The sequence below is a fragment of the Ahaetulla prasina genome, chromosome 1, assembly GCF_028640845.1.
Source record: "Ahaetulla prasina isolate Xishuangbanna chromosome 1, ASM2864084v1, whole genome shotgun sequence".
Taxonomy (NCBI): Eukaryota; Metazoa; Chordata; class Lepidosauria; order Squamata; family Colubridae; genus Ahaetulla; species Ahaetulla prasina.
Genome location: NC_080539.1, coordinates 198,257,007 through 198,278,445, shown reverse-complemented (window position 1 = coordinate 198,278,445; position 21,439 = coordinate 198,257,007). Strand labels below are relative to the sequence as shown.

Here is a 21,439-nt window from a genome sequence, read left to right as displayed (position 1 = left end):
GGTTGTCCCAAAGGTGCTTTTTTTCAAGAGGCAATTGCTCTTTCTGTTTTTTCTTTGAAGACGATTCGCTTCTCATCCAAGAAGCTTCTTTAGCTCTGACTGGATGGTGGGGAGTGCAAGGATTTATACTTGCAGTCAGCTGGTCATTTGCATTCTTTTAAAAGAATGCAAGAAGCTGAAGAAACTTCTTGGATGAGAAGTGAAATATTTTCAAAGAAAAACCAAAAAGTCCAGTTGCCTCTTGAAAAAGCACCCTTGGGACAATTTTCATTGATGTACCCGGGTTTTTGATATTTATCAACAATTTGATCCTTGCTAAAGCAAGGGGAGATGGAGATGTTGCTCTTGCTGTAGCATCATCTGGTATTGCACCAACTTTGATGCCTGGTGGTGGGACAGTGTATAAAATACTCTAAATATTTTAAAAAACCCACAAAACCCTCCACTATTGCATGCAAATTTGCTTCCACATGCTTATTTTCTGGGATGAGAGTCCAATGATTAGGAGGGAGGGTTTTAAAGCTGTACTCTTTATGTTATATGGAGCAAGAATGAGGCCCTTGGGGGAATTTTAACCATTTGCTGTGGTGATTTCTATCAGCTTCTACTAGTTGTGGAAAGAGGAAATTATGTTAATGTTGATAATTAATGCATCAAAAAATCATACTTACGGAGAAGTTCTGTGAAGTTTCAGTTGAAAAACAACATGTGGTTGGGTGAAAGAAAAGGAAGATACTCTGAATTCTTATTGAATATTGCAGAAGACAAAATTCAGACAAAATGAAAATGATGAAATAGAAGCGTAAAATATAATGTGCAAATTTCACCTAACCAACATTCAACAGTGTTTGCAGAACTGTTCTCCAACAGAATTCCTTGACTCATTTGTACTCTGTATTATCACAACATAAGATGGAATTAAATATAGAAACTCCTGTCATTTTAATTAGGAACTTCAATCTTCCAAGTCTTTGTAATGGAATTTGGAAGATCTTGGAAGACCCACCCACCCACCCAAGAATCTCACTGTAGCAGAGATAAACATTGGTGTGTTCAAAAATGATACTATTATTCCAAGAATTTCTCTCAATTTATCAGGTGAAGATATCCCTCTTCAGTGGACCCAGTTCCCAGTACAGTCATGCATTGCTTTCACTATACATAAAGCCCAAGAACAATGGAAAATGTGCTGATTTATCTGGAGAAACCGGTATTCCCGCCTGGTCAGCTGTATGCTGTTTTAAGACAAGGAAAAAGAAGTGAAAACATTATAGTATTCTTAAAGAATGGCAGTTCAGCCATAAATGTTGTCATCAAAAGCATCCTTCATTAAATGAGAAGCATCTATACTTGCTTGCTCTGCATCCTTCTTTGATAAAAATGATGTTTTCTTCTTTAATTTTAAAACCAAAGCAGTAGGTGGCCATTCTGTTTCTCTGCTTAGGTAGGAAAATGTCTCTGAAAGGATGACCCAATGGCCACAGCTTGTCTAGTAAAATTGAAATGCTATTTGACACTAACAAGAATAATTTTAAATTGCATTGTTGTAAAAGTGTTTCCCCCTCCTGATTGTTGCTGTAGTTATGTTGTCTAAATTTTGATCTCCTAGTAATTTATATCTGTATAAAGTAGATGCTACTAAAGCATAAGTAGATGCTTACTAAATTTTGTCTGCATTGTAATAATATATGATTATTCATTTCATTTGGCTTGGGGTTCAAAAATGCATGGAAGTATTTATGTTAAATAAAAATAAGAATAAAGTCAGCAAGGAACAATTCCAGGTTTGAGTAATTCTTAGGAAAAGTGCCTTTGGAATCTTAGAAAACTTACCTAATAGACTATGACCGTTAGGCAGTGAATTAATTTCTCATAATGCCTCTTGGAGACTTACGTCAGGATTAATGTAGAAAATTGAAAAGGCAGCTTTATTTACTTAACTATGTTTGGAATACTGAACTAGGAAAAAATAAAGGATTTGTAAGCATTAGCAATGAGCTCTGCTAGGGTGCTATGGCCTTGGCAGCTGCCCAGGGCCATCACATGCTAGATTAACGGTAGTTCTGGACCCAGATATGCACTCCCTACTGTCCATATTAGGAAAACATTGTGTACTTTATGCATTTGTGTATAGTCTACATTTAGTAATCTGTATGTTGTTTAAGCATAGGATACTTGAAAAATTGTAAGAAAAAGAATACATGCTAGTATATTGTAAAGGCATTATTTAACAAAGTAACATAAGATGTAATGAATTTAATGAAATCTGTCTATAATGTGTATTATTTTTGCTGATTGAATCATATGTATGTCTCCAAGTAGATAAACCACGGCCACCATCATCAAGCCCTTCTAGTATTTCCCGCCGTACCCCTTCACTAGACATACTTGCTGCTCCGTATCTTGCTGGGCAATGGCCTCGTGATAATCATGGGCAAGTCACACCTTGTATGAGGGATAAAGCCACACAGGTAAGACAGCTTCCATATATTAATGCAAAAGAAAGAAAATACTATTGTAATTGTTCCTTGAAGCTGTATAGATAAAACTTTATTAAATAAACGCTTCTTTGATTTAATCATGCAGATTATAAAATATACATTCTGTTGTAATTAAAAAAGAAAAGGAAGTTAGATGAAAAGGAAATGCAGTTATGAATATGCAAAATCTAAATGCCAGTATTAAAATTATATATCATTTTAAAGATGAAAACTATAAAACTGCTCTAATTAAAATAGAGTGATAAGCAAAATAGGCAATATATGTGTATTAATATAATAGATGATTTTAATAACTTTCATAAGTTAAGTTAGACTATGTTTATGAAGAGGAACATGAATTTAGTAATGAATTATTGGTTTTATATATATTAAAATTATATATTATATTTATTTCTTGACTTCATTTATTGTCCCTGGGCCAAAATGACATACTAAATTGTGGGAGAAATTTGATTGCCTTTGTATATACTGGAATTTTTGTACATATTTGAGAAATTTTTGAGAATGAAGGGTTTCTATTGATAATAGCAATACAAAAGAGAATATGGAGACCCAGAGAATATAGATCAATCAGTGTGACACTGATGCTGGAGAAGATTCTAGAGTAGATCATGAAGATCAGTTCGTACATATTTTGTGGGAAAATGTATGATTGTTAGAAGTAAGATGCATTTGTCAAAAACAGGTTCTTATTAGATTAATCTATTTTGTGTATTTTTAAAAAATTGGTTACTTACTTAGTAAGGCTATAGTGAAATATATCTTCAACAAAACATTTGACAAAATACTCCATAATACTCTGATGACCAAATTAATTAAGTATGGGTAATGTGATTATCAGATGAATAGTTATCCTACAAATACGCATATGTACTATAAACCTAGATAATTTCTTTCATATTTTTATGCCTTTTTGTTTGTTTGTTTGTTTGTATGTATGCATGTTTTCAAGTCAGCATTGACTCCTGGTGATTGCATGGACTAGTCCCTGCAGTTTGCTTGACCACATTTTTGAAAGTGACTTGTCTTTGCCTTCTTCCTAGGGTTGAGAGTGAGTGACCGGTCCAAGGTCACTTAGCTGGATTCATGCCTGAGACAGGACTAGATCTCACAGTGTTCTATTTTTTTTAGCTTGATATATTAACCACTATGCCAGACTAGCTTTCAATGAATGTTGAGGGAAATTACAGAATAAAACCTGGTCAATAACTTTAGAAAATTTATTTTAATATACTAGTATTAAAATAGTCTAATTAATAATCAATACTAGCCTAAGTCTACTATTTTTGTCTTTTTTCTTAAGACTGAGAGTGCTTGGGCTGAAGAATACTTGGAAAAGAAGAAGGGATCTCATAAGCGCTCAGCATCTTGGGGCAGCACAGACCAACTCAAAGAGGTGAATAAACATGCTGTTTTTGTTCCATCTTGATAATAGTTTGGTATAATAATTATACATGCCCACCAATTCACAGCTTAGAACAACAAAAAATATACCCTTTCTGCATTATAAAATTTGAACTTCCATTGAAAAGGAATTGCTTCAGTAAGGTGAATCCTATTCATAAAACTGAAGACAGTGATTACTTTTCCCTGCAGCCTTCCAGCTCAAAAGGAATGATGAACAAAGGGGTAATCAGGAAAAATCATTCCCCCAAATCATCAATAGTATCAGAGCTTCATGCAGAGTAGGCTTCTGCTACTGGAATATGCTTTGGATCTAAGTCAGTACGAAATTCCACAAAACTGAAAGTCCTATTCTATGTGGGTTTGCATATCCCAGAAGGACCATGTTCACAGTTTGGGGATGCTTTTGAATGCGATCCTTCCCCTGGTTTCTCAGACTGAGGCAGGTGTGCTTATATTGGTGTTCTCCAAGTTTCATTAATACCCTCTTTGGGGAGTTGTCTTTGTGTCTGATCCAGAAATGCTAGAGGCACAGTGGTTGTTCAGCATTTGAGAAATTGCTTTCTTTGTTGACTTTTTAAAATACTTTTTAAAAACAAAATTAAAAACTCCAGAAAGTTGTTTATTTAATTTTTAAATTCTTTTCTGATTTGTTGGTAACAAATGAGAATGTTATTATATATAAGCATCCGATGTAATAATGTTACCGGGAGCCCTTATGGTGAAGTTTGATTCAAAAGTTCAACATTTTTGTTGAAGAGTTAAAAAGAAATACAAACCATTTGTCCTTTCAGATTGCCAAGTTACGCCAGCAACTGCAAAGAAGCAAACACAGCAGCAGACACCATCGTGATAAAGAAAGACAGTCTCCATTCCATGGTAATCATGCAGCTATTAACCAGTGCCAGGTAAGATGAGCACTAAATGTAAGATTTGTAAAAGTTGTTGCCAAGGAAAAGTTCAATATATTTCAGGCACTGACTTGCCAGAAAGAATGTCTGAAAGCTGTTAGCACTACAGGAGGAAGAGACCATTTTCCTGTATGAGAACTCGTGACTCCAGGCATGGGGTATCACTCTGTCTTCTGGCTCTATGGACAGAGTTGAAAGGAAAATAGTTACACAGCCCCTCTAAAGTATTTTACTTTAGATACTTGAGAGTGGTTGAAGTCTCATTCTGGGTACACTTAGAGAAAATGGAGTCTTTTTTGCACAAATGAATGATCTTTACTAGGAGATGAACGGTTGCTTGCTCTTGCTGCCATTTAACCAAGATAGCTAATGAATTATTTTTGTGATTTGGGAATAAAAAGTGATATTTTATAGTGGTGCCATTTGTACCTACAAGATGTATCACAATGAGTAGCATTGGAGGAACTAATGTAAGGTGCCATCTTGTCTGTAATGCAAGTTAAATTTACTTTCTTTTCTAAGATCTTCCGGTCTCTTTACCAAATCTGTCTATATTTTGGATTGTTTTTTCTTTTATTATTGATAGTTGATTCTAAAAGGCAGAAGCTGTTTATCACTTTGATATATTTGTTGTCGGTTCTGTAGTTGCTGTCATTAGTTTGGTTTTCTTTATGTTTAAGTCCCATTTTTTAATGGTCATTGATGACTTTTATCATCAGAGTTTGCAAATACTTTGCATTTCAGCTATAAGAGTAGTCTCATAAGCATAGTGCTTTTTCTTCACTTTTAAAACCACACTCATCTTCTTTTGATCCAGTTTCCATTAATGTATATCCAGCATATAGTTTGATTTAAAAAGAAGAGACTATACAACTTTGACTCCCTCTTTGGCCAATCCGTCTGTTTCCCCATGTTCTGTCTATGATATACTGTAGTTTTCTGTTTTGTATACAGGCAGTCTTGGAAATAATGTTTTAGATTTTAGCAGTGGTTTGCTCTCCAAGCTTGTTTCAATTTAGCTTCTGAACATTTTGTTACCAGGGTAGGTGACTTCATCAGCAGAATTTTCTTGTCCTGTTGTCCTTAGCTTATAAATGTCTTGTATGCCAGTTTGATCAGTTGATTGCGTGATTGGTTGTTCGTTTGGAGATGTTTTTAAATTCTGAGCAGCTGATTGGTTTTCTTGTGATTAGTCATTCAAATGGTCTGGTAGTCTTCAATTTACAATTATAGTTGGGGTCAAAATTGTTATTAAGCAGTGTTGTTGTTAAGTGACTCATGTCCAATTTTATGACCTTTTTTGCTATGGTTATTAAAGCAAATCCAGCTTCCCCCATAGTTTTTGCTTATCTTTGGTCCTCTGAAATGATTGCAAATAATGCTTATGTGACTCCAGGATGCTGCAACCATTATAACTCCAGTAGCCAAGTGCCTAAATTTTGATCACATGACCTCAGGGTGGTGATTACTGTATGTGCAAGGACGGGTTGCAAGTCACTTTTTCAGGACCCTCATAACTTTGAATGAATGTTAAACAAATCATAAGTTGAGGACTACCTACATAGGTTTTTCACATAGAGGCAATGAGATAAGGGCCTTCCATAGCTTAACGTGATCAACACATTCAAAGAGCTTTCTATAATCAATGAAGTACAATTATCTCAATTATCTAATATGTTTCAGCAATAATGTCTATTGTTTCTTCCAAGGAACAAGGCCAAGGCCTTTTCAAAAGCCTGCTTTCCATGTGGGACTCAAATCTGTATTGGATGATTGTTTTGCTAGTGTGTGAAATTAAGGATATTGTACAATAGTTTACACACTGTTAAGTCTTCTTTTCAGTACTGGAATGTAGATTGACTTCCAGTTTGTTGGCCATCATAATGTTCTCCAGATTTGCTGACATAGCTTAGTTAGAATTTTCATTGGTTCTTCTCCAGTTGCTTGTCATATTTCTGTGATTATTCCATCAGTTCTCTAGCCCTCTGACTTGGTAAGGGCCGGAGTGCTGATGTAGCTTCATGTGCTAACACTAGACATTCTTGTAAGTAGGGAATATCTTCTAAAGTATCTGGGATATTGACATATATATTGTACATATTTCTGTATATTCCCTCCATCTTTTTAATAATTTTCTTTAAATCAATTACTATCTGTCCACTGTCATTGGAACCTTCTGAATTTAGAGATCTTTTGGAAGTTGTTTTTCCATGTCTGTTTCCATCTTCAAAGTCCCTACAGTCACAATTGTAATACTGCTTCTGGTCTCTTTCTAACAGTTCCCTGAAGCTTTGTTAATTTTTTTCCTGAGATTTTTGGGTTTTTTGGCTTTGACTTCTCATTGTGGCAACCAATCTCAAGAGAGCACCAGGGGCCTCACTGCATTTTATAGTTTGGAAAAAAAAGTAATAGTTGAATACTGTCCTTGCTATCATTTCTTGATAAGTGGTATTAACAAAGTAAAAGAAGTAGAACAATTCTGTTGTAAGTCTTGACAACTGGTTGCTTAGTGATTGATGCTTCTTTTGAGCCTCCAGCAGATACTTACACCTTTGACAGAAATATATAAATTTGAATTGAAATTCCAAAGCAAAACTGTACTCAAGGCTAAATTGCACATTAATTCTTCATAATGCACTTCATTATGATATTGTGTATCTTGCATCTCCATAACAAAAGAACTGAAACTAGATGCTGTGAAAATGCTGATGGAGAAGCAGAGCATTTTCATCAAGCATTTTCATTTCATGAAACTGAAACTAAATTGAAATTAAACTAAACTGAAATTATGAACTAAATTGACTGTTATGTTTGCGATTTATCTGTTCCAAAACTTTTCAAATCTGAGAGATATTTTCACTTCCTCTTCACATTTCTAGTTCTGATTCTTTTTTTAAAAAAACTAAAAACATCCAAAAAAACAACTGAGCATCTATTTTAAAAATTAACATTTTCATTGTTTGGGTTCTTCCTGTTAGGCATCTGTATCAGAATGGTAGTTTGAATACAAAGATCAATTGAAGTATGGATACTTTTATGTATCCATACTTATATGCAAGATTCAAGGTTCAAAGATTATAAATACAAAAATGTGCAATAATAAAATAGTACATATCATCTAAAATTCTCTAAATAAACCAGATGCATTTTGTCATAATAAAATCTTATAGATAATTTGATTTTCTGTTCGAAATTATATGATATAACCCTGATTTTCTTTGACCTCTGTTGGGTTTTCAGGCTCCAGTCCCAAAGAGCATGCTGGTTCCTGTGATACCAATAGCTAAGTCAAGTGGATCCCGTTTCCGTAATAGCATAGAAGGGCTGAATCAGGAGATTGAAATAATCATAAAAGAGACTGGAGAGAAAGAGGAACAACTTATTGTGAGTATATTTGTACTCAGATGTATTTGTACTTCAGATAAGGAGAGCTGAGTCCGTCATGCCTATACACAAGCATGCCTCTGTATATATGAACATATGGAGTATGAAAGATAAGCTATCATCTTGGAGCTGTTACATCGAGATCTGTCTGGGGAAAATATAATATTTAGAATGATGACATTCAGCATCTATAAACAAAGCCAGGAGTGAGTATCATGCCTGCATACCAGATTCTTATCATTAGGCCTGCTTCATGTTGACTTTACCTTTTAATCTAGATTTATCTGAAATCATAGTTCTTCTTGTTCAAACTTGGGAACTGTATTAATGTCAGTAATAACATAATCTTAAACCAGAATTAGGTTTTTATTTCTAGTTAACACCTTTACATTGAGCCTTGTTTTCTTTGTGCATTAATTGGAGCTCCAAAGCTCTGAAAGGCTTGAGACCCCCAATCCTTCATTCATTTAGTTTGGTTTTCTTTTTTTCTTGGGAACCTGAAGAATAACTGATTTTCAGATGATGAGATTTATTGGCAAAGCAATAAAATTGTCTTCATTTTTCATTTTATTAAAGTCACCAGACAAGATTAATAGTGTGTGGTGTGTAAAATGTATGTAATATGTTTTTGTTCAATAGCCACAAGATATTCCAGATGGGCATCGAGCGCCACCTCCTTTAGTGCAGCGTAGCAGCAGTACTCGCAGCATTGACACACAAACTCCGGGTGGAGCAGAGAAAGGCAGTAACAACAGCAGCCGATCTCAGTCTATTTCCCCAAGCTCCTTCCTTGCTATCTCCAATGAGGGCAGTGAGGAGAGCCCTTGCTCTGCAGATGACTTGCTTATGGATCCCAGAGATAAAGGTATTTCCTGAACAGTATTCCAACGCTTTCTTTAGAGGGGAACCTCTAGTACTAACCCTTCTTAAGGAACCTTGTTTGTTTCCTAGGTATTTTACTTACAGGCCAAAATCCACAGTCCTTTGTCGGTCCAGGCAAGGTGTTTATCACCTGCCAAAGGGAAACTCAACTTTGAATCATATCATAAACCACTTTTTAAAATGTTTGCAGTTTCCCTGTGCTGTGTGAGAGTTTTAAGCAGTGGGCTAATAAAATTACTTTTTTTCATTTTGAGGGTGCGGCAGGGGAGAGAGATGGGGGAATAGGTTCTTCTCCATTATTATCAGCGGGAAAAATTGTATTGTTTTAGTTGGGGCTTTTTTGGGTAATCATTCTTCTGTTGGCCACCAGTTTATTTCTATATTTTATTTCTTGGTACTTAATGGAGATATGTAAATGTTTAAAAATAATTCATATAGGGCTGTGATGGTGAACCTATGGCACGTGCACCAGCCAGCTGCTCTCTTTCAGGTTCTGGCATGCGCATGCGCCCCAGCTAGGTGGTCTTCGTTTGAATATCCAGAATAGCAGCTGGCCGCCAAGCACATGTGCACCAGCCCACGCACATGCTTGCGCACGTTTTAGCACTCATTGCCAAAAAGTTTAACCATCACTGATACAGGGTGTTGTTGTTTTGATTTGTTTTTTTCTTAACATGCATATACATATCTAAGTAGACTCAAGGAGCTGAGGAAGGGAGATGGAGGGATCATAGAAAGTTGTAATTTAATCACATTTTTAAAGCAAATGAGTCAGTATCTGCCTTTTGGATAGCTATGCCTTTGTTTAGCTGTAGGATTGAATGCTGCCAGAGGTAATACTTCAGCTGTTACATGTTGATGAGTAAAATGGCTACATAGGTCAATCAGTAGGTCTGTGCTTTGACTAACTTGACTAATGATCAAGAATTATTTAGGTGATCATCCAAAACATCTGGAGAGTACCAGGTTGCTTATTTTTATAGCAAAAACCATGCAGACAGTAAGAAACTGTTTTATGCCAGGTGATCAGGCTTTTGTTTGCCTTTTAACATTGTTAATAGAGGAGTATGAAAAATGCAAAAAAAAAAAAATTATCACGCAAATATATGTGTTTGTATATGTGTATGTATATGTGTATGTATATGTATATATAACTGGCCCTTTGCTTATTACAGAGAATGGAAACAATTCTCCTCTGCCCAAATATGCTACATCACCAAAACCCAACAATAGCTACATGTTCAAACGTGAACCTCCTGAAGGCTGTGAGAAAGTCAAAGTGTTTGAGGAAAGCTTGTAAGTTGCTATGTTACTTCATAATTTTTTGAATCATAATATCTCACTAGATGCCTGTTTCTAAACTTTGATGGTATAGCTTTATGCTTAATGTTTCTTACTTTTTGGAGCAGAGGTGAACATATGAATACATTTAGCTTTGTGTTTGTTTTTTTGGGGGGGATGTTATAATTATTTAAAGCAGTTCCTAGACCACTTTTGAGAAAGCAGGGATCATTCCCCCTTGCTATTCATATGTATTTTGCAGAAATGTATTGATAAAAATGTATTTTGAACATTTCCCCCTTTTTGATATCTGCTGAAAACCTAAACCTGAGTTTCCCACTGTTGGCAACTTCCAGGTGTATGTACATCAGCCCCCAGAATTCTCATCAGTGGCCATGTTAGCTATGAATTTTTGGAATTTTTAAATCCACACACCTGGAAGTTGCCAAGGAACCATACCCTTTTGGATAAAGTGCCAATTCAGAGCTTTCTGTGTGCACTTTCTATGTGAGGCTGCGGCCCAATAGAAAGGTGACAGCTAAGAACAAGATATCCAGTACTGGCCCTGTTAGAATCAAGGAGTAGCCAATTTTGGTTTCTTTAGGATTAGAGAGGAAAAAGATAAAAGTAGTCCTCAACTTAATGACAATTCATTCAGCAACCATTCAAAGTTACAGCAGTGTTAAATGAAGGAATTTACAACTGGTCCTTGAAGTACAGCCATTGTAGCGTTCCCATGGTCATATGATCAAAATTTGATTAGCCTTCCCATGTTTATGATTGTAGTGGTGCATCAACTCAATCCTCTCCTATCTCCCTTCCATCTATGCCTTTTTGACTCCTACATTCTTCAGCCTCTGTCAGCCTAACTGACCTTCGCCATCTTGCTCCTGCTGCTGACCAATCATACGTGGCCTGGCCCTTCACAAAGCAGCTGCTGGGCTGCACAAGGCTTTCTTCCTAAGGTTATGCACGGCAGTTTCCTCATGAGACCTGACATAGCCAGCACCTGCCTTGTAAAGAGCCAGAGCGGGCACGTGTTGTCAGCAGCAAGAGCAAGCAGATTGCAAAGGTCAACTGGGGTGGTGGCCAGGCAGGGGCTTGGAAAGGCAGGGTGGCAAAGGTAACTGAGCTTGGGCAGCAGTGCTGTTGGGACTTCTCAGAATGCTGCAGCTTTGTGCCACACTATTTGGCAGGGGTGAAATCTAAAATTTTTCCCTTACCGGTTCTGTGGGCGTGGCTTAATGAGTGGGTGTGGCTTGGTGGTCAGATGACTGGGTGGGCGTGGCCAATAACAATAAATAATAAAAATAATAAAGTATACAAAACAATAAGAGGTAACAAAAACCAACTTTCACACTTTACACACACACAACACAACTGACTCACACACAATGTAAAAGCAGCTGCACTTCACCCAAAATGGCCCCTGCAACAAGCAGGAACCTCACACTTTACACACACACAACACAACTGACACACACACACACACACACACACAAAAATGCCACATACAGCTTTGTGAGATTTTGTGTGTTTGTGTAGTTAGAGTGAAATGCTACAGAAACATACCAAATCTCAGAAAGCTGCACAAATATTTTATTTTATTATTTTATTTTATTTATTTTTTTAGATCAGGGGTCTCCAACCTTAGTAACTTTAAGGTTTGTGGACTTCAACTCCCAGAGTCCCTCAGCCAGCAAAGCAGGCAGACTGAGTTGCTCAGAGGAGATGGATTTTAGGCAGGCAGAATCAGTTGCTAGCTAATGCAACTGATTACAGTAGCTGAAGTAAAGCATGGCTTTGCGAGACTGGAAGGGGCTCTGGGGATTTTAGGCAGGCAGAATCAGTTGCTAGCTAATGCAACTGATTACAGTAGCTGAAGTAAAGCATGGCTTTGCGAGACTGGAAGGGGCTCTGGGTGGGGGCTCTGTAAGTGGGGGCTGTTAAAAAATGATTTTAAAAGCCTGTGAGGATCAGGAAACTCATCTGGGATTGCCAGAGGAAAAAAAGAATTTAAAAGCTCCTCTGACGATCTCAGCTGAAGTTCCCTCATAGCAGCTCAGAACCTCTTAAAATAATTGTTTTAACAACTTTTCGGAAAACATGTTTTTTAAGGTTCTGGTCATGAGGAACTCATCTGGGATCGCCAGAGGAGCCTTTTAAAGCTTTTTTTTTTTACAACCTCTTCTGCCAAAGAGGTTGTTAAAAAAAAACTTTTAAAGGGTTCTGCCGATCTCAGCTGAGCCGCGGGATCCTCAAAGGCTTTTTTTTTTTACTTTTAAAGGCATGTTTTCAGCTGAAGAAAAACTGCTTTTAAAAGTTAAAAAAAAACACCTCTGCTGATGGTGCGGCTCAGCAGAGGCAGGGGACGGGGCCAGGGGTTTTTTGCTACCGGTCCTCCAAACCACCAGCCGCCATCGCTACTGGATCAGACGAGCCGGTCTAAACCGGGAGCATTTCACCCCTACTATTTGGGCTTCCTGAAATGCTGCGAGTTTGCACTTGCACGATTGCACCACTTAGCAGCAAAAATTCTGGTCCCAACTGTGGTAGTAAATGGAGGACTACTTATAGTATAATAGGTGTGCCAACATGTTTTGACTGTTTTACAAATAATCAGACTCAGAGATAAAATTGCTACTGTATGCGAAAGCATTTCCCCCTCTATTTGTGGATAACTCTCATTTATTTGGGACAAAAAGAGAAAAGTATTTCATGTTATGTTATACAAGATGCCATAAACTTTTGATAATTCCTTGCAGCCTTTAACTTTGTTAATCTTTAACTTCCAAATGTTAATACCCTGTGGTGTTGTTTTTCTGTTTGTAGGCCAAAACCTTTGCATGAAATTCCAGCTTTTTATTGTCCTGACAAGAATAAAGTTAACTTTATTCCTAAAAGTGGCTCTGCCTTCTGCCTTGTCAGCATTCTCAAGCCCCTTCTTCCCACGCAAGATCTTACTCTCAAAGGTGCTACTCATAATCTGACCGTCACGACTGGTATGACACCCACACTTCTGCAACCTCTTTCCATGGCCTCCCTTTCAGCAAACACAGACCAAGAGCGCCTCTCTCGTGGAACGAGCAAAGTAATATCACAGATGTCTGTGCTCCAGCAGTCAGGACATAGTGAAGAAACTGAAGGATAAGCTCTGCGTGGCTAAGGGGGGGAGGGGATTTTATGGAAACAACTGTGATTAAACTTTCTAGACGACATCTCTTTGTATCACAACAGCTGACGGTTCCATAAACAGGTCATAGGTAGTCTCTTACACACCATGCCACGAATGTCAGCCTCCTGTGAGATCTAGGAAAAAAGGAGCAGCAGAGAGCCAAATGCATTTGTCTTGGGATGGTTCAGGTACAGACTCTGAGCATGCTGCTTTGGTACCATAAAGAAAGGAGATATCCTCACAACTGGAGGGACCAATTTTTTTTCTGATACTTTGTGTTTCAGTGTAAACTTCGAGTTTGAACAATGAAAAAGACATCCCAACTTTTCTTAGCAGAATATCTGTTTTCAGGAGAAAAAAAAAGGAAACCATTAATTCATATGAAGATAGTATTTACAAATGTGCATTTTTTAAATTTCATCATCATCAGGATAATTGCACTTTTCTTGCTACATCTTTTTCACTGGGACCAATGGATTGAAACTTTTTCAGTATTCTGTCATAAGACCAGCTGATTTTGCTCCTTTTCCCAGATTAGTGTAACATCATTCAGACAAAGAAGAAAAGCAATATTGTCACATGCTGAACGGGGTAGGGAAGGGGGAAAAGCACATGTGTGGAATTTCTTGTCTGAAAATAGCATTTTAGTGCACTTCAGCTAACCATGTCATGATTTATTCCTAATGTTGTATTTCAGGACATGTTTCCATCCTTTTTCCCCAGAACGCCAACTAACTGTCACAACGGTGCCTCTTGGGACAACTTAGTTTTTTATGTTACTGTCAAAATCTTGAATTGCCTTTGGCATATATACCTGATTCTATCATGTCTTGCCACTATACTATATAAACCCTGTAGTCATATGATCTTAAAAGGGCCATGCATGCATGGTGGTTTTTGCTTGTCAAAGTACTGTTTTGTGGGTCTGTTAAGGGTAATAGTTTGTCGGGCATGATATTGTTGAAGCAATTTATTTCAATGGACATGTCTCCTTTTGGAGTAGCAATATTGTTAGGGTGTTAAGCTAAGAATCTTTTTATGCTTTCATTGATGTGGCCCATTTCATTTTTAGTACTTTTTTTAAGTGAACTATACTTATGGAAGAATTGAAGATAAGAAATTTTTGTTGTTATGTTTGCTTGTGAAAGGGTCTGAGCTAATATGGATAGAAAAGTGTATTTACCAAGCTGATTAAATGGCACAAGATATAGCCGTTGGGGGATAGTTAGAGAGAAGTTACATTTAGAAAGCAATATATTCTGGTATCTTTAGGTAAACAAAAATATCATAGCAGTGTAACCTATTCCAGACTGGCAGATAAACAGACATAGCAACATCAGCATGTTTTTGATGCAATGTTGGTTGGAAATGAACCACTTCCACCTCAAGTGGATCTTTGATTTGTTTTGCAACATTCGTAATACAATGATTTAAATAATTACTCCTACATTGTTTGGCCTCTTGATTCTTGTTAAAATTAATCAACTGAGTAAAAACTTGCATTTTGATTTACCCAGATAGGTGATTGGTTTGTCCATTTTACAACATAGGTTCTGATGCAGAAATGTTAATGTTATAATATAGCTGTTAGTTTTTAAGGTACCAAAACACATCTTTGAATTTGCTGCCACCGAACCCTGTTCTGATATTTCCTGGATGCATGAACATGGGGGAAAGAGCGGAGGCTGTACTTAACAGAGCTCCCTCCTCCGCCAACTTTCTACAGCCTGACATACCAGTAGAAGCTTTAAAAGATAGCTGGACTTGCATGCAAGATCACATATGTGATCTGCATTCTGCTGTAGTCCATTCCTAAAGCAAGTGAGGAGCATTATGTGCTTTTATGGTACATGAATGTACCAGAATAAAGCTACTCTGCAACATTTTTCCTGAACATAATGGAAGTTTGTGAGAGTGGAGATGATGTTATATGCCTAGGTCTGTTTTCTCTCCACCGGTCCAAGCAAATGCATGAAGGGGTTGGACAAACAACACTATCCTTCTGGAAGTTTTTTATTTGATTGCTGTTGTATTTTGATCCTATATTGTATTGCTTTATCTTTATTTCTGTTTTATTCTGTATTCAGATATTTTAGCAGAGCAAAATAGTCTTACACCTATTCCACAGTCTTAAATATGTGGGTCATCTAAATTTACTGTATGAAACATAAGGGGAGAGCTAAGTATTTCTTACTTGACTTAATGGTATTATAATTTTAGTTTAAAGCAGATGTAGGTTGTGTGAGAGAACAGTATCTTGTAAAAAAAAAAAGCATTGCACAAACAATGTGAAGCCCCTTTTACTGCTAGACACATATGTGCATTCTCAAAATGTTTAATGCTCCAGCTTCATGAAATGAGAGTTGGATTATATTTGTGCAAAAGGATATCTGCACTTTATCTAAATCCACTCCTGTTGTTTCATGTTAAGGAGCAGCTTAGATTTGACAGACTTTGTCAAATCCTTCAGGGGATTTGTGGAAATATTAAAGGGCCAAATTACAATTAGGAATAATGAAAGAGTGGGTCTGTGAACCAGAACACTTTGTTTTCATGGATTGTTGTAAGATGTGTTCAACTTGAATATATTGAAATCTTTTAGACATGATTTTTATTATCCTCATTGATGCCAGAACAAATGTTAGTAGTAAATGACTCAAGACATTTGAGGCTGGCCTTCAAATGCACATTTAAAAAACTGACACTTCAACTTTTATTAAGAGAACAGAATTTATTTAGCCCCTGTGATTGTAATAATTTGAGGATTTGTATATTATAACCAGCAAGGGCTTAATTTCTACTTTTATGCAGTGAGAGGACTCAATTGATTTGCAGTCACAAGATGTTAGCTCATAGCAAGCATAGTTATCGTTTAGAACTGCAGTTTTTATCTTTCTTCAAACCTCCTATTAGCTGTCTGTGTGGTAGGTTCCCCTTCTGTGGTATGTGAGCATTTAAGCTAATGATTTCAAGAGAGGTAGGAATGATAAAGTTCAAGGAAATTGTAAAAACAAGGCAGAGAACTTGGACTCTTTTCCACAGTCAAAGGCATTGTACTTCCAAGTCACATGGAGAGCTTGAAGCATTCCTCTCTCTTCCAAATGGAGCTAAAGAACTTACGAGATTGTTGAGAAGCATTTTCTAGGAATTGGTTTGATAAAGAAGATAATTTATTTGCCATGGATGATTCATGGTTAATAGTTCATGAGGGCTATATATTTGAAAAAATGAGAAAGGATAATTCCTCTTATTCCTAAAGGCAGTGACCAAAGTCGAACTGGGTATTCTTCATGTACCTTTGCCCCTTGTTCTCTTTTGTCCTAGAGCTACCAATATTCCCTACTTTCATTAAAAGGTGGGGGGAGTATATCTTATTTTCACCCAACTTGTAGAGAAGCAGCAACATTGAGATAAGGGGAGAAGAAAAACTAGGAAAATGAAAGAAAGCAAAACAGAATACCCAAAGTAAGGACAGGTTTCTGATGGCAAAATGGGATTCAAGGAACAGACTTCTCTTTATCCTTGTGCTTCTTTGCAAGTTTAAATTAGCACATGTAGTAATACTACATGAGTTGCAAGTTTTTGGAGTTGAAAATCCACATACTTACTTAGAAGTTGACTGCTGACATGTAAATTGAACAGAAGTAGTCATGTGGCAAGGATTCCTGAAATCTCTCAAAAACAATTATTATTGTATCCTGTATTTGGAAATAGAAATTACAACATAGTAAAGTAACTGTTATGTGAAGACATTAAAAATCCATTGTCTTCAACTGATTTGCAGTCATGTTCATATAACAGGAAATGCATTATTAAGAACTTATAATACTCTACATATTTTCTGACTATTTTACACATTGGTTATAAAAGATAACAAACAGGGATTCTTGCCAGATCAAATTCATCAATAGGCCTGCTCTGAAGTGTAGTATATAGTTTATTTCCATCACCAAAAGAACAATGATATGGAGAACAAAAATCCCTTGATATTGCTTTGTACACTCTGATAATATTCTGTTCATGTTTTTGGAATGCTTTTAAGGAAAAGAGGAAACTTTAACAATGAGAAAGTCTTAAGGATAGCATTGAATTTTGCCTTGGTGATTTGTTTGTTACTCTAAGGCAGGGGATTACTTTCAGTGGGACAGATAGCAAAGCTCTGCCCTGCCAAGGCCTTGGAGAACAATGCAGGTATTACTCAGCTTACAACCACAATTGAGCCCAAAATTTGCTAAGCAAGACTTTACATAAGTTTTGCCTTATTTTATGAGCTTTCTTGCCGCAGTTGTTAAGAGTGAATTGCTGCAGTTGTTTTTAAGTGACTGCTTGTCAGAAGGTTGCAAAAGATGCTTACATGACCCCAGGACACTGCAGCCACCATATTTGCCAGTCACATGACCATGGAGATGCTACAAAAGTCATAAGTGTGAAATACAATCAAGACATTTTTCTCAGTGCTGTTGTAACCAAATGGTCACTAAATGAATGGTTGTAAGTTGAGGACTACCTGTAACTAATTGCATATATGCTTAATGCAGGGGTGTCAAACTGGCGGCCCACAGGCCGGTTGCATTGCGCAGGCCATGCCCACCCCAGCTCTGTGAAGGGAAAAAACATCGCAATATGTCATGTGATGGCAACATGACACAGCGAGTTTGACACCCGTGGCTTAATCCTTACAACATAAGATGCTGCTTTTTTTACGTCGATTTGCACCAGTATTACTTATGATAACTCCTTATTAGAAAAAAAGCATTCTTTCTGATGAAATGGTTGTCTGCTTATGTAAGCTATTAGTGACCTGAAGGTGGGCCCTTTAGAGAAGTTTTGTGATTGACTCATGAGAATGTAGCTGCAGCACTGACTAGACAGCAAGTTTGAAGATTTTTATGTTTATAGTATGTGCTTCAGCATAAAACTGTATTCAAGACTACAGTTGTGGCTAATTGAGGTCACACATAGAATATAAAAAAATGTCAAAAAGGTCAAATTTCTCTCTGATTGTCTGCCTCTTTCTGTCTCTCTCACACACACATGCTAATTTTCAAAGATGATTTAGTGAACATGAATGTTTTTATGATTTCTGGTTTCCTGATTTTGTTTAGCTATAGATATGTTCAAATGCCAATAAAATCTTTATAAAGTTGTATCTTTCCTCACACTCTAGTTCTGCCTAGATAGTGTATAAGTAACCTCCTTACAGCAGTTCACTGCCAGTGGTATGTATGGGGTGTTATTTCCCTTCCAGGTTCATCTTCTCTTGCTAGAGCCAGTACTAGGGATAAAGGTGTTACAGCTATGTGCTATAATTGCAAAGGCCAATGATGTAAGATTTTTTTAAAATTTTCTTCTCAGTGCACACTGGTGTGTTTGGGCATTTGTTTTTCTATTGTTTTTATTTTAATGATTGATGTACAATATGTCAACAAGAAATTTTATTGAATTTTTTTACAAAAAAAAATGTTTTCCTCACCTTTATGGAACTTGTACACTTTCAATAAATACTTCAACAAAATCATGTATTGCTTCTGTTTTTTTCCTGTGTTTGGTTTATAACATAACACATAACATAAATCTGATTTTTCTTACTAGAAGGTTTAAAACAACTGAAAAACTGAAAGGTATAGTGAAATTGCCTTATCCCCACGGAAACACTGATGTAAAATTGTTTATTTTAAAAAACAGTTAAATAAGATAATATTTAAAGGTTTAAAAAGTTACTTAAATTGTAGAAGTTTATTGTTTGTCATGGATATTGTCCTTAAGTGATCTGAATTCATTCTCTCTCCCTGATGAAAACCCTGAATAGCCTTCTCTAAAATGAGCTCAGATTTGGTTGCTTTAAAAGTGAAATATGAAGAATGCAAAATTTATGTATACTAGCTACATATTATTAAAACATTCCTGTCTGTCTCTAACTTTCAATTGGGCAAAACAGTGCATCACATGACAACAATTTTTGAATCAACATACCTCTAATGGACTAACTTAAAGAAGGAGTCCAAAATCCGGGACCCATTAATCCTATGGGATTGAAATTTGGCAAAATTGTGGCCACTTCAAGCACTGTCACATTGCCACAGTCAACCATAGTCATGTCATTATTTCCAATGCTGCTTGCTGGCTTCCCTACAAGGGAATGGGCAAGCCAGCAGGAATCTGGAAGTTGTTCTGCTTTTTCCCCCCTCCCTATGGTCATTCTGTTTCTCTCTTTAGGTAAGGAAGTATGTCTGAAATGACCCAACAAATCACTGGTTGTGTGGTAATTTATAAATACTGAATTGTGAAAGGAATTTTGCTAACAAATGGACATTCTAGGTAATCATAGTTATTTCTGTTATCAGTTGCTTCAATATATTGTTGGTCCTTAGAATAAAAAAATTTGTTTAATTTGTTTCTTCCTAAAACGTAGTAGTAAAAGAATTCTTTTAAAAGGGAGCGTTGTCTTACCTGAATGTCCTTTCTTGGAGAGGGGGAAACGGCCGTCAGGACTGGGTATATTCTCCTCGTTGCTGATTGGACCGAGTCTTTAATTTGCAGTTTATGGTCCCCGCCTCCTCCTATCTCCCTCCAGCTTTTTCAGCGAGGATCCAACTGCAGGCCGTCGTGTCGTACTGAAATGAGAAAGAATTAGCATCCTCCCACCCCTGAACCCAGGTTTGACAGTCGCCTTGGGTGGGACTGATGGCCGTTTCCCCCTCTCCAAGAAGGGATGTTCAGGTAAGACAACGCTCCCTTCTCCCAGTCGGGGGAAATGGCCGTCAGGACTGGGACATACCAAAGCCCCAATGTCCTACCAGGAGGGTTGATGGTGGCTTGTCATTGTTGGTGAGAAAGAACCGTCTGCAGGACACGTCTGCCAAACGCTGCGTCAGCCGACGCATAGGAGTCCACCCGGTAGTGTCGAATGAACGAAGAGGGAGTGGACCACGTCGCCGCTCTGCAGATCTCATCGATTGATGCCTGGGTGCCCCAAGCGGCTGAAGAAGCCGTGCTCCTGGTAGAGTGTGCCGTAATATTGTGCAGCACAGGGAGAGACTGACTCTCATATGCAGTGGCTATTGTGGCCCTAATCCACGTGCCAGCACCGATTTGGTCACCTTCTGGCCCAGAGAGAGGGGTTGGAACAATACGAAGAGAGCCTCCGTTTTGAGGAAACCCAATGTTCTATCAATGAAAATTTTCAATGCTCTTCATACGTCTAGAGTGTGCCACACTTTCTCTAAGTGGTGCCTGGGATTCGGACAAAAATTAGGCAATACTATTTCTTGAGCCCTATGGAACTGACTGTTAACCTTAGGGAGAAAGGTAGAGTCTAGTCGTAGCACCACTCTATCGTTGAAGAAGGTGCAGAGGTCCTGACGGATCGACAGGGCCGACAGTTCCGAAACCCTGCGGGCCGAGGTAATGGCTATCAGAAAAGCGACCTTGAGTGACAGCGAAGAGACAATTCTCTAAGTGGTTCAAACGGCGTCTTAGTCATAGCATTGAGCACCACGTTCAATCGCCAGGTTGGAAAACGGTGGACCACAGGTGGATTGACATTAGTAGCACCTGGGAGGAACTGTTGAATGAGAGGTTCTTTTGAAAGGGATATAAGTGAACCACATCTCAACACTGAGGAAAGCGCCGCCACTTGTCTCTTGAGAGTATTGGTCGCCAGCCCGGAATCGAGACCTCATTGCAGAAAAGCCAGAATGTCCAAGACAGAAGCCGCAGATGCTACTATCCATTCAGACGAGCACCACCCATCAAATGTGCGCCACGTGGCCTCATAAATTCTTTTGGTAGAGTCTCGGCGCGAGGCCAGCATGGTGGGAATGACCTGGTCTGGAACTTTCGCCCTAGTTAAGATGCCCCGCTCAATCTCCACATGGCTAGACGAAGCCATTGCGGATCGG

The 21,439-nt window shown here is 37.7% G+C and overlaps 1 protein-coding gene across 2 annotated transcripts in view; it reads left to right on the top strand.

The window, feature by feature from the left end:
* Positions 1-19,056, top strand: part of FAM117B (family with sequence similarity 117 member B) — a 37,345-nt gene extending 18,289 nt beyond the window's left edge. Inside the window, exons 2-8 of one of the 2 annotated variants that reach the window (XM_058186990.1) lie at positions 2,323-2,471; positions 3,805-3,897; positions 4,700-4,813; positions 8,057-8,200; positions 8,840-9,065; positions 10,258-10,378; positions 13,196-19,056. In XM_058186990.1, the coding sequence (XP_058042973.1) occupies positions 2,323-2,471; positions 3,805-3,897; positions 4,700-4,813; positions 8,057-8,200; positions 8,840-9,065; positions 10,258-10,378; positions 13,196-13,514 (1,166 nt within the window). In that variant the 3' untranslated portion in view covers positions 13,515-19,056. Of the gene's footprint in view, positions 1-2,319; positions 2,472-3,804; positions 3,898-4,699; positions 4,814-8,056; positions 8,201-8,839; positions 9,066-10,257; positions 10,379-13,195 lie in introns of both variants that reach the window. The other variant, XM_058186982.1, reaches the window with a different exon arrangement.
* Positions 19,057-21,439: the final 2,383 nt, after the last annotated feature.